Source organism: Panulirus ornatus, chromosome 13, assembly GCF_036320965.1.
Source record: "Panulirus ornatus isolate Po-2019 chromosome 13, ASM3632096v1, whole genome shotgun sequence".
In the NCBI taxonomy this organism is placed as follows: Eukaryota; Metazoa; Arthropoda; class Malacostraca; order Decapoda; family Palinuridae; genus Panulirus; species Panulirus ornatus.
The window spans coordinates 53,945,920-53,958,244 of NC_092236.1; the positions used below are offsets into that span (position 1 = coordinate 53,945,920).

General features: G+C 41.5%; 2 protein-coding genes across 8 annotated transcripts in view; one reads left to right on the forward strand and one right to left on the reverse strand.

Annotated features, from left to right (window-relative positions):
* The window catches only part of aPKC (protein kinase C iota type), a 298,184-nt gene extending 288,422 nt beyond the window's left edge, over positions 1-9,762 (forward strand). For all 7 annotated transcript variants that reach the window (XM_071668951.1, XM_071668948.1, XM_071668949.1 and 4 more), the window contains one exon: positions 808-9,762. In XM_071668951.1, the coding sequence (XP_071525052.1) occupies positions 808-895 (88 nt within the window). In that variant the 3' untranslated portion in view covers positions 896-9,762. The remainder of the gene's footprint in view (positions 1-807) is intronic.
* A 45-nt stretch (positions 9,763-9,807) lies between these two features.
* The window catches only part of Snoo (Sno oncogene), a 320,342-nt gene continuing 317,824 nt past the window's right edge, over positions 9,808-12,325 (reverse strand). Inside the window, exons 5-6 of the mRNA XM_071668954.1 lie at positions 11,991-12,211; positions 9,808-11,525 (exon numbers count right to left, since the gene is read on the reverse strand). Coding sequence (XP_071525055.1) covers positions 11,379-11,525; positions 11,991-12,211 — 368 coding nt within the window. The 3' untranslated portion in view covers positions 9,808-11,378. The remainder of the gene's footprint in view (positions 11,526-11,990; positions 12,212-12,325) is intronic.

The window sequence follows — 12,325 nt, forward strand, 5'->3', positions numbered from 1 at the left end:
GGTACCCCGATGTATCTCTGTTGTGCACCCAATGCCCAGCTCTCCCCTAACCTTTCTTCCACGTGGCATTGTACCCGAGGTCGGGAGGTAGGGGTAGCGTATCCAGTGACCTCTCGTTGTCTCTTCCTCGGGTCATTTTCTGCACCTCCCACCCACCACACAAATAACTTTTTCTTCTTCTTCTTCCTGTGTATTATTTAATAGTGCGTCGATCAGTATTTCACGTATTGGATTCATTAATCACACATGTTGGTCTCCTTGATGTAGCTCTTCATACCATGGCCAAGAATTTGGTGCAGCTTATCCTGTTACATTTGCTCTCACTCGTACCGTATGCATACTCCATGTGGTAAACGCTCTCCGTAGATATCTAACCCAAGGCTTACTGTGAGTCTGACTCGGTACCCCGGAAGGTGCCGTAGGACTATGACGGTGCCCGAAGAAAAAAATGCATCATGAAATTTCGTGTTGCTGAACATAGTTGTTGCAGCTGGTGTGGGCCGGCCGGACTCGCAAGTGTTGGCTAGCTATCGCTTGCCGGGTGTGTCCACCGGCTAGTCTCCAGCCGGCTCCCTCTGTACAGACTGGACTAGTAGAGTGAACATACCTTTCTAAAACACTGACATTGATATTTGTCGTTTAGGTTAGCATCTATATTTAGGCTTATCTTAGTCTGTTCCCGTCTGCACCTTTAAATATTTTCTTTAGACACTTAACACGGCATCCATAAATAACTTGGTTGAAGAGGCGAGTAATACATGTCCTGAAACTAGCGTAACGTGTTTTATGTTGCTTTGTCTTTTGCAGGCGCGCCATCGAGAACATCGACCAGAGCGAGTTCGAAGGATTCGAGTATGTGAACCCTCTGCTTATGAGCATGGAGGACTGTGTGTAGGTGGGGATGGCCTTCACCTAGGGGTGCTGCCTCGCCCTTGCCCTGCTGCCTAACTGGCGGGGGACCTCCCCACTCCTCCCTGCTGGCCATGCTAAGCCTCTCTCATCTCTCCGCCTCTTGCCTCACAGCGCCCACCCAGCAACTTATTGTGACGTCCCTTCCTGTATATGTATTCCATCAGCGGCGGCGTGTTCTCCCCCCACTTCGTTTTTCGGCAAGCCGTTAAGGTCGTACGAGTGTTAAACACGGCACGCTGCGAAGCTCTGTCGTGTGCTATCTTTTTTTTTTTTTTTTTTTTTTTGCCTGAGAAGTGGTTGAAGACTTTCTGTGATAGTGGAGTGTGTTGTTGTGGAGGGCGGCGCGGGGGTGTATATGTATATTATACGACCCAGAGGCAGGAGGAGTGGAGAGTGAGTTGTGCCGCCCTTACGACTCAGGACCTCCATTCCAAGGGTTCCGGCCCGCACCCTTGGCCATTATTATTTTATGGTAGCTACTGACCACGGGGGTTGTGGTGTTGACGAATGTCGCAATGAAAAGGTTAGTGACACCAGTTTTACTATTCTCCCCCGGCTGAAGAGCCACATTTGGTGCTCTGGTTTGGGGAAACTGCCGCTCCCCCGTCTTCTTTCGGAACTTGGGTTATGGTAGGGTTGCTATTGTATAGCCCTTCCGTTGGTCTTTACCACCAGCTAGCCATACTGGCTGATGGGGAGAAGAGAGAGAGAGAGAGAAAAAAAAAAGGGTTTCATTTACCAAGATGTTTGATATAAACGATAGTAGTAACATTGTGGACAGTGGCAGCTTCAGCATCAGCGGGCAGTGTAAAAGTGAAACTCAGCGTGAGACAGCTCAGGAGCGAGATCTCTGTTGTGCTCTGATATAATGTTAGACCTTAAGGGACCACAGCAGCTAAGCCCATATTTGTATATTAGTTTTACTAAGTACACACACACACACACACACACACACACACACACACACACACATTGTTTTCATTTATTTTAACTTTCAGACGTATGAGAATAAGAGAATCATAACCCAGCCTCGATGTCATAACCAGCATAGAACATTAGTCCGTGTTTACACCGTACGTTTACAGGGGAAGGAGTGAGGCGTCCCGTGCGGCTCTTGCCTCTTGAGATGGGTCTCGTTTTGTTGGCTGTGTCCACCTTACATGGCACTTGGCGGCGACTAGTCTGTGAGGCTAGGCTAACACAGTCCTAGGGCCGTAAACAAGTTTGGCTTCCCTTCAGGCAAGGCAGCAAACAGGCAGCTTCTCGTGTAAGAAAGAGAGAGGGGGGTGGGGGGGGAGTTAGTTTCAACCAGCTTAAGCTCCGCTGCTCTACAGATAAGCAGAGTTCTACCCTAAGAGTACATAAGGAATTTCGTAAATATTGCGCAACTCCCCGACAGGTGTATGGAATACAGTACAAAGTTATACACATTTTCCTGTGTGTGTTTGAAAACGCATGAGGGTGACAATGTATGGAGTGTGAAAAATATAATTCTAACAGAGGGTATGAGGATTACAGAGAGACCTACCAGGTCACAAAGAGAGCGTGGGGTCACAGGGTCTGTAAATGCGGGTGAAGGAAGGCGTAAAAGATGGCAAGACTGTAACGAGACCAGCAAGCTATCAACCAGCGTAGTAAGAGACTGGGCAAGAAGAGAGTGGTGGGGGCAGCAGCAGACGGCCGGACGAGGCGAGCTGGTGACGACGACCACGAGGTAGAGCGGCGCGGGTCACAGGGTCTGCCTCAGGTATTGTGTCGTCGACGGCCCGACCCTCCGCCACCGCCACCACGCACACACCACACTGTTTTTACCTAACTCCCTGTGATCCTTTTTTATGGCTTTTTTTCTTGTCACTAAAGTGGGATATTACATCCAGGTATTTGTTACGAGTTCCTCAGTGGTAAGTCATGTTGTTTCATTGGTCCCTTTTCATTCAGAGGTGTGTGCTTACTGGTCACCGCTGGTTACGTCACGCCTCTTCGATGTTTTAAGGGTCGGTCTTGCTTTCAACTCCTGTCCCCGGTTGATCACAGCGGATTACAGGCGCCTTGAGGACAATATAGAATATTATTGAGCGTGGGAACAAGTGGGCGTTAATACACCCAGTAGTCGAGCCATGTCACAGATTATGTGCAGATGCATGTGGAGCGGTGGTGTAGTAGCAGCAGTGGTGGTGAATGGATGGGTGACGTGAACTCTTCGCAACCACCACCACCACCGCTGCCACTTGCCTCTTAAAAGGTTTCACCAACTGCCCCCGCCGCTTGTACCATCCTTGTGGGGGTTGTTGGTATTCAGGAACGTTGTCTGCGAACACATGAGTGACATGGAACCAGTTGCTTTGTTTTGTAAATTCATGAGATTGGAAAACAAAGGAAAATCCTTGTTAATCAAAACGCCAGGCTTCGGGTTAAAACTACCTGGGTTGCCATATCCAGCGGAGGCGAAAACGGGCATCGTTGCGTTTAGAAAGCGGAGTTGCAGGTGGGTGTGTGGGTGAAGAGCAGCGCGTCGGCTGGAGCGGAGCTTCGCCCTTGTACTTACTAACCCTTTTTATCCATTCAACCCCCTCCCCCCCCACTCGCGACTTGCATTATGCATGCACGTTTAAGGTTTCCTACAGAAGGTTTTACGTATGAATCCCATCCCGCTCCAAGCATTCTCGCTGACGCAGCAGGCGCTTGCCGTGTGGTTTTGTTTTCCTAGGGGTGAACAGCCTTGTGTTGAGATTTCGTTGCGTTATATCTAGCATCGTATCGATATATTAGATATACTTCTCGTGCTTGCTGTTGGGGATATGAAACTGTGAATATAAGGGTTTGCTTTGAGGAGCGAGCGTGTTTGATAAAGGATGCGTGTCATAGTGTATGGGGGTTGCGGTTGGTTGTTGGTCCTCACATGCAGGTCTGTTGCTGCCGCATTCCCAGCCCTCGCTTGTCACCTGCTGTCCGCCACCGCTCTACTGCCCCTTCACCTCCTCTTCATCATTTTCTTTAACTCCTCCAGTCCTCTGTTTGATCTTGTTTAGTAATGCTGTCTACGAGTGTAATTCCAATCGATTAGTGCCGTTTCATAATTTACTGAATTGGTGCATCGAATCGGAGAGGGGTGTTGTTAATGATGATATGGCAAAGTGGTATCAGACCACTCTCCCTCCTTCCCTCTTTCTCCCGCAGCCCCATCGCTGGGGTACCTCTGGCCGCTCACCAGCCAATGCCGTGCATTCGTGCATACTTTCCACCGGCGCCTCCACATTTGCTCTGGCGGCCAGGTGTTCCCGCCAGCCAAACCCCACATCGTCCGATGGTTCATTCCTTTAGTCAACCCATTATTGATGCCGTCTGCTATTGTACACAAACATACCACCACAATAAATCTGCGAAATTATATTTTTGCCGAATGACCGTATCTCAAAACCTTGCTGCTCACATTTACCTCGTGCGGTGGAAGCTACCCTTGCTCATGTTGTGGCACGGAAACTTGAGCGTTAAAGTTGCTAGGTAAAACTGAGAAAAGGGATGCTTTAACAGCGATGGAAAGGTTTGCTTTATTATGTGATGATAAGAGGTGACTGCAGTTGTGATGGAAGTCGTCTATAGCTTTGTGCTGAAGAAAGGAGCTTCTGACTATTATTGTGAAGGAGCTGCTTTATGAAGAGGTGCCTTGAGGAAGGCATGGCTTGGTCATGAAGGAAAGGGTCTTGGTAATTCTAAGGGAAGGAATGATTATGAAAGAAAGCTTGGATGAAACTTATAAAGGAAAGCTCATTTATTAAAGAGGTAGCTTGTGTATCCCTGTAAATAATCGAAGGCGTTGTTGAAAATTATTACAAGGGATTGCTGGACTTTGGAGGAAGAAGTAGTATAATATGGGAGAGAGAGTGAGCTCGATCACACAGGAGTGGCGTGATTGAGTAACTTGATTATGAGGGGATGGCTTGATGAAACAGAGGGATTGAATATTGATTAAACTTTGTGATGAGGGTGTAGATTGGTGATGAAGGTACAGGGATCCATTGCGTAGGACAGTTATTATGAAGGAAAGAATGGCTATTTGGAAGGTGAACTCCTACCATGTCGATGTTTAAGTTATTGAGCTGGATATGGAGGGTAATGATGAGATTGTGGAGAATAGGTTAAACAGCCGGTTTGATAAGATAGTGCAAAATTGAAAATGTTGGTTGAGCATTCTGGGTCGCTAGTATACAATAGTTAATCAAGAAATTGTACTTGTTAAAAGGCTTTGTTCAGTATTTATTTCATTATTTTATATTGTCAAAATTGTGATTATGGGCATTAGCTAGTCATTCACTTGCTGTAATGGTAATCACCTGTTTGTTAATATAGAACAGGAAAAAATAAGTTTATTTTGCTTGTGTTGTAGGTTTGAATTAAAGCATTTATATGTGAGAGCATTATACTCTTTTCCAGCATTCATAGGTTGGTGCCACATGCATGTATAGTCATCCTCTAGCCCACGCTATGCTTACACTGCCCATTTATCCTTACCTTTGTTTTTTTTTTTATTCCGTATGTAAATGTACATCCATTGACTGTACTTTGGTAAGTCATATGGTCTTTTTTATGTTCACTCATATATACATACTCATTGACCATCACCCCTTTTACAATTCCTTTGTTGCCATGTGTCACTTAAGCCTTTTTATAAACATTATTTTTTTCAGTGCTCCTACAATGTTTGTTTGTAGGCACTAATATTTGTGCTGCTTGCACACCAACCTAAACTAAATGTTCCGACCAGCATTTGAATCGTGTTCACCATCTCAGCAGTTCCAGATGAAACTGATCTGGATTCCAGTCACATCATAGTATTTTCTTGCACAACTTTTCACTATAGCCTTGGACATAACTTGGAATCCCACCTGTATATAGAATCTCCAGCCTTCTGTAGTTTCCACATTTCTTTTTACTTCATTTTCTCAACTGATGCCTCTACACATAAATCTACTCGTACAGTATTCTTGATTCAATTTCTCTAATCATCTTTTCAGATATATAACTCCAATTACTCCATCTCTAGAAACATCAGGCATCTTTTGAAAAGACTTCAACACACACTGAACAGGGCACATTAAACTGCACGCTCTTATTCTATCATACCTTACTACCTCTGCATGCTTCAACCTTCCAAGTTCACTGTCTTTCCCAATGTTTATTCCTGTGATGCCTCTCCACATTGCTGTTCTTAATAAATAATTGTCTCGTACTATTATTTTCACATGACTATAATTGTACTGTAATGTTCTGGTAGTAATAAAACTGGTCTAGATGTGAGATTACTGTGAAGAAAGTGTAATCAAAACAAGGTGAATAGTATGCTTAATGTACTGTTATGGGAAAGCCATTTCTATTGTTCCATCCTTTAAGCATATTGGTTATATAAGGTTGAAATGTGATATATGTAACAAGGTAACCACTGTGAAAAAAAGTATTTTCTTCAAATTATTTGATTTATCATGCTTAGTTTTCTGTCTTCAAAATTAAAAGAAAATGCTGAAAGTCCATACTGTTTGAAGAATTGAACCCAATTTTCGTGAATCTTGCTGAATTTATACTTTCATGATCATAGCTGTATGTATGGTGTGTCATATCGTTTTCATTAGAGCAAATAGATATATATTTAGCGAGAGCTTTGTAAGTGTTAGGCAGTTTTCATTGTTTTACTAATTTTTTGATAGTGGATTAGTGTTTGTCCTAGAAATGATGTAGGGTATTTTTATTTGGTAAAACCCTTGCATGGAGATGGAAATATATCTAGAAAATTATGTGTATTGATGAATTATGGATGATCAACCTGACTGGATGACAATTTCTAGGGTTGAAACATTACATTTTCTTAGTATGTTTTCACATCCATACATTTGCCTTTAAAAGTCTTAAAGACATTGTTGATGTTTCTTTTGGTATTTTTTTAATCAATGGTTTCCTGAATGCACAGTCAAGTCTTGTATTAATGAAGGTAACAAAATATTGTCAAGCTTGATGCTGGACAGTTAATTTTATTGTGAATTTAAAAATAGCAGCATAGACATCTCTTGGATCCTTTACATTTCTTTTGTTATGTCCTTTTTAATTCTACAGATTTGTACATAAATACACTTAAGAAATCATGTTGATATTTTATATTCAGTTGTTAAAATCATAAAGATTTTTCATATATCATAAGTATAAGAGAAACTTCTATGAAGTTTCTTAACACTCCAGGTACTTACGGCAGGTTACATACCTTTGAGGTTAGTCGCTGTCTTCAATATTGACCATTCCTTGGACATTCCAAATGTGGCATAGGTGCTTTGGACAATGCCCAACATACTCAATACAAAAAGTTTTGAATAGGAATGGGGTGTTATTTGTCTTTTGGCTTTAGTATGAAAGTTTTTCATCATATAAATTTTGATTATTAGTCTGTCATATTGTTCATTGGGCTTTAAGATTTACTTTTGACTAATATAATAAAATATGAAGTTTTCATGATTTCCATATTACTTGTGTTCATTACAGTGAAATTATTGGCACCACAACATACATTAATATAGCTAATTATATTCAGTCATGATGGTGTTTGATAAAAAAAATTGTCAAATTAGGTACTTTTGCCTCCTTTTTGAATTTTAATTTTGATCTTAAATGACACGATTTTGTCTTATGTGGTAAATTAAAGTTGATTGTAGTTAAATGAAATTTAACATGATACTGCACATATTTATGACATAGTTTCAGAAACACAAATTTTTTACATATATATAATAATGCATATTATTTTTGTAGCCATCATAGTAATGTCTAATTATATACTACCTTGAAGTTAATTTTTCAGCAGTGGGACAAAACTTAAATTCACTGAATTTTTATGAATGAGATTTTTTTTTACTCTTATCCTTCAACTTTGCTCCCATCTTCATAAGATTAATCTAATTTGTCTTCAGAATTTTGGACTGATCATTGTTGATAAATGCCATGAACAAATTACAGCAAAGCACTTACCACATGCTTTGTCCATTCTTGTCATTAATTCCAAACTAAGTGAAAATGCATTTTTGTGTTGTGACTTGTTATCGATCTCCTGCTCCATTAGCAATAGTTTGTAATCATATTGAACATTTCATATGTTAGCTACACATTTTTCTTGTACTTTTAAACTGGGTTTAGTAATAATTGATTTTCGGGAATATGAATGGCGGGTTTTCTTAAATTGCACTTTATATATATATATATATATATATATATATATATATATATATATATATATATATATATATATATATATATATATATATATTTTGCACATGACTTTGTTTCACTAAATCTAAATAATACTATATGATTCTCAATAGTTACATTTATGTACTGAATATTGAACCCAAGCTTTATATTATTATACTGTTTTTGAACTTTTATCTTTTTATAGTGGCTGACATTTTTAAAATTAATTTTTCAAACTTGGCAACCATAACCGTTAAGTAGATTTCACCTTTTTTCCCATTAACTTTAAGCCGTAACTCAACTGAGTGATTATTTCATTTCTCCCTTTATGTAACATGGTTCAGCTCCTTAAGAACTTATCAATGTGAACAATTCTATAGATATGAATGATATATATAAATATATATATATATATATATATATATATATATATATATATATATATATATATATATATATATATTGGAAAGGATCACAATTTTCCTTGTGATCAAGATATTCCTATGAGTCCACAGGAAAAATGAAACACGAAAAGTTCCCAAGTGCACTTTTGTGTAATAATCACATCATCAGGGGAGACACAAGAGAGAAATATAACAGTCAGTTGATATACATGGAAGAGACGAAGCTAGGACGCCATTTGGTAAACATGTGATTGTCCAAAACATGACACATGTTTACCAAATGGCGTCCTAGCTTCGTCTCTTTGATGTATATCAACTGACTGTTATATTTCTCTCTTGTGTCTCCCCTGATGATGTGATTATTACACGAAAGAGCACTTGGGAACTTTTCGTGTTTCATTTTCCCCATGGTCTCATAGGAATATATATATATATATATATATATAACATTTGTAAAATCAGAGTGGTGCTGAAGTTTCACTGTATAAGTAATGACTTACTCATTCATGAGTCTGCAGGTTCCTTAAGTAAGTACACTCCCAGATCATCTGGTGTACAGCACTGACACTGAATAACCTGAATGTGGTTTAACATACTGCATTACTTTAAAGTGTTCATAACTTCCAGAGGGGATAGATGGCCTTACAGGTGGGGTAGGAAGAGTTAGGTATAGGGGCCTGTTTTTAAGAGTTGTATGCAGTAATTATAAAAATGTGAGTTTTCTAAGAAAAAAAAAAGAAAAAAAAAGCATGTATTGCAAAATAACCATAGGTATGTTTTTTTTATTGGCTCCTGATGTGGTTTACTGTTGTAATAAAATTAAGTACATATACATTTTTTTCAGTAAAATACATACACGAAGATATTGTAAATAAAAGGAAGTTGAGAAGCCTCTCAAGTTGTACTATATCATCCCCATTTGTAAGATGACACATTCAGAGAGGCTATGTACTGGTATGCCATTTTAATAAGTGTATGTCAGGGTTTGAGATAGAATGATTTCCTTTCAATTATATTTAGTAGTTTTAGAATATATGCCAAGAAAAGCACAGGATCAATTCAGTCTCTGCAGAAGTATCATAGGTCCCCACCTGTAGGACTACCGTTATAAAAGAATCAGGATGTCAGTACAGTATTTTGATAAGTGTAATAAGACTAGTTTTGAGGTACAGATGTTTCCTATGTAAAACATTATTTACTAATAAAATTGTTCTATACATAATTGTTTTTGTAGCATAACATGTGCATTTTAGCAAGGATAAAAATATTATTTTCATTGGACACAATTTTATTTTAGAGTGCCACCTATTGAGTATAACAAAGTCAGGTTTTTGGAGTTTGTCACATCTTCGGAACTGACTGGGTTGTGTTCTCACTGGGAGTGTGCCCGCCTGGCTGGTGGCAACTGTATTGGGCAGTGGTAGTGGTGGGAAGGCGTGCAGGGGCTCTGAGCCGGACGGTCATCATATGCCGCGAACATCACATGTCCGCTGCACTACCCTCCCACACACAGTTACATGGCTGACTCACCTTATACTCTGTCCACCAGTCACCCATCACAATGGCACTCTGAGAGGAGTGGAGATGGTGGGTGGCCAGTGGACAGCCTACACTGGCAGCTACAACACAAAGGCCCATGACGGATGGATCACAACCGTCATGGCTACATTTGGAGGGAGGGGGGGCAGTTCTACCAAAAATAATAAAATCCTAGACCAAGCTTTGCTTGATGAGTCACCTAAATAACCTTATATACTTATTACAAACAAATGACGGGTAAGTTAGGGGGCAAGATGAACTTGGCACGGACCGCCAGGCCAGGGTGGTGTGGTTGGGGAAGAGATGCAGACTCCACCCCTTGCACGCACGGTTGCATGTGTACTAGCATAGTAGAGAATTATAAATAACATAATAGTGTAAGATTTAATCATTACACATATCAAGAATTAACTAGTTACATAGATGAACAAAAATAAGCAGCCAAAAAGAGCGCCGTGACCTGGGTCCCTAACTGGTACAACTATAAATCTCTTCTAAGTGGCAACAATTTTTTATGGGCAGGTACGCCGGGGTTTTGTGGGTCTCTGGTCATGGCGTTCAACTGGCGCTCCACCAACGTGAGATGCTTCAAGCAACATCTGACTCGATTTAACACAGCATAGCTGACGCGGGTACAGTCATCACTGGGTTGGTGCGCGCGTGCGTGGTTATGAGGGCAGCAGCAAGACTAAAGTGGGCCAGGCTTGGTGGTGAGCTGACCTGGGCCACACTACTACCCACTGCTCACCAGGCAGTTGGCTTACCATAAAGTAAACCACTTATATATAATCTTTAAAATTTTTATATTTAACCTTCCCAACAAAGCAGATTCGTTAACTTATGCGTTTGTACTTGCTTTTCCTAGGCCCTGAGGGGCATTGATTTCCCCCCTTGGGCCCCCAGAGCGTCCTGGTGCCGGGGCGGCACCACACAGCCTCTGTACACCAGAGGGACAGCGGCCCCACATGAGCACCATGTACGGCCAGTGGCACCACCCGACACACGGCTGTGGCGTAGCACCAAGTGAGACCCGTGCAGTGAGTACGGGCTGAGATCATGGCGCGGCCCCCACCCCACCTGACTACAGGTTCAAGCCTGAGGCACAAGACTGGTGAGGGGGGCGGCCACCCGCAGCCACAAGAAAGTTGCAGCCACGGGTCCGCAGCAGCAGCCTGGGCCCAGGTGCCCAACAGCAGCAGCAGCAGGCAGCCCGGGCGGCACATAGCGCCACATTTGTACTGCGACCATCTCTGCGGTACTGGGGACAGCACGAGCCAGTGCTCAGGCGGCGGCAGCGGCCTAACACGTGTCGGTAACATCGCTGGGCTCAGTCTTGATAGGGGAGGTGGGAGTTATCACAGACGGGGAAGGGCGAGGACGCAGCTCGTCTCGCAAAGCTCGCAACTCACCCTCCATTACACACACCTTCTCACGTAACTCATCTTCCTGCAAAATAATAATTGTAAGTTGAAAACCTATTACCACTTTCCCGTGACTTTCATTCATGTGAAAGTAAAATTTTCACGAAGTGAAAACAAAATGCTAAGTCCCTTCCATCCTTGAGACAGTCTTATGAATTAATTTAAAGAGATTATATATAAACCAAATCATTCCATTGTAATTGACGGTAAAAATGCTTTTAAGTCCAATTTTTTGCAGAAGGTATAAATCCTGCCTAACTGGTGCTAGGCGCTACCACAAATTAACATTTACTGTTGTAAAGATATTAAATACGCCTCTTCAATAGTTTTTTTTGCACTTAAATGGTACAAACAAAGAGTTAGTTCCCACATGAAAGTTTGGCTTATTTGCCCCAGCTAATTTATCAAATACTGCTGCAAAGTTTCTCATTATCAGGCGCATTACAATACTTCATTAACATATACAGATCAGAGATACCAAGAAACTCACTTTGTGATGGTGTGTGGTAACCATTAGCTGGCTGCGTAGATTAGCGACGGTATGATTGTGGTCACGTGTCTGTTCATCAAGGCGCTGTCTGAGAGCTGCATTTTGACGTTCACTCGTGGCAAGACGAGCTACCAGATCCGCCACCAGCTGGGCTACCTTTCCTGCTGCTGCTCTGTCGCTCCAACCTCGTAACAGCCCCTCCGCCTCCTCTACTGTTTCACCTGATGACAGTCACAAGAGCATATGTCAGATCAAAGTTCACTTTACATATATTAACACTACTGGAAAAGAAAACTGGCCCAAACGGACTGCATACATACAACCCATATACTTTC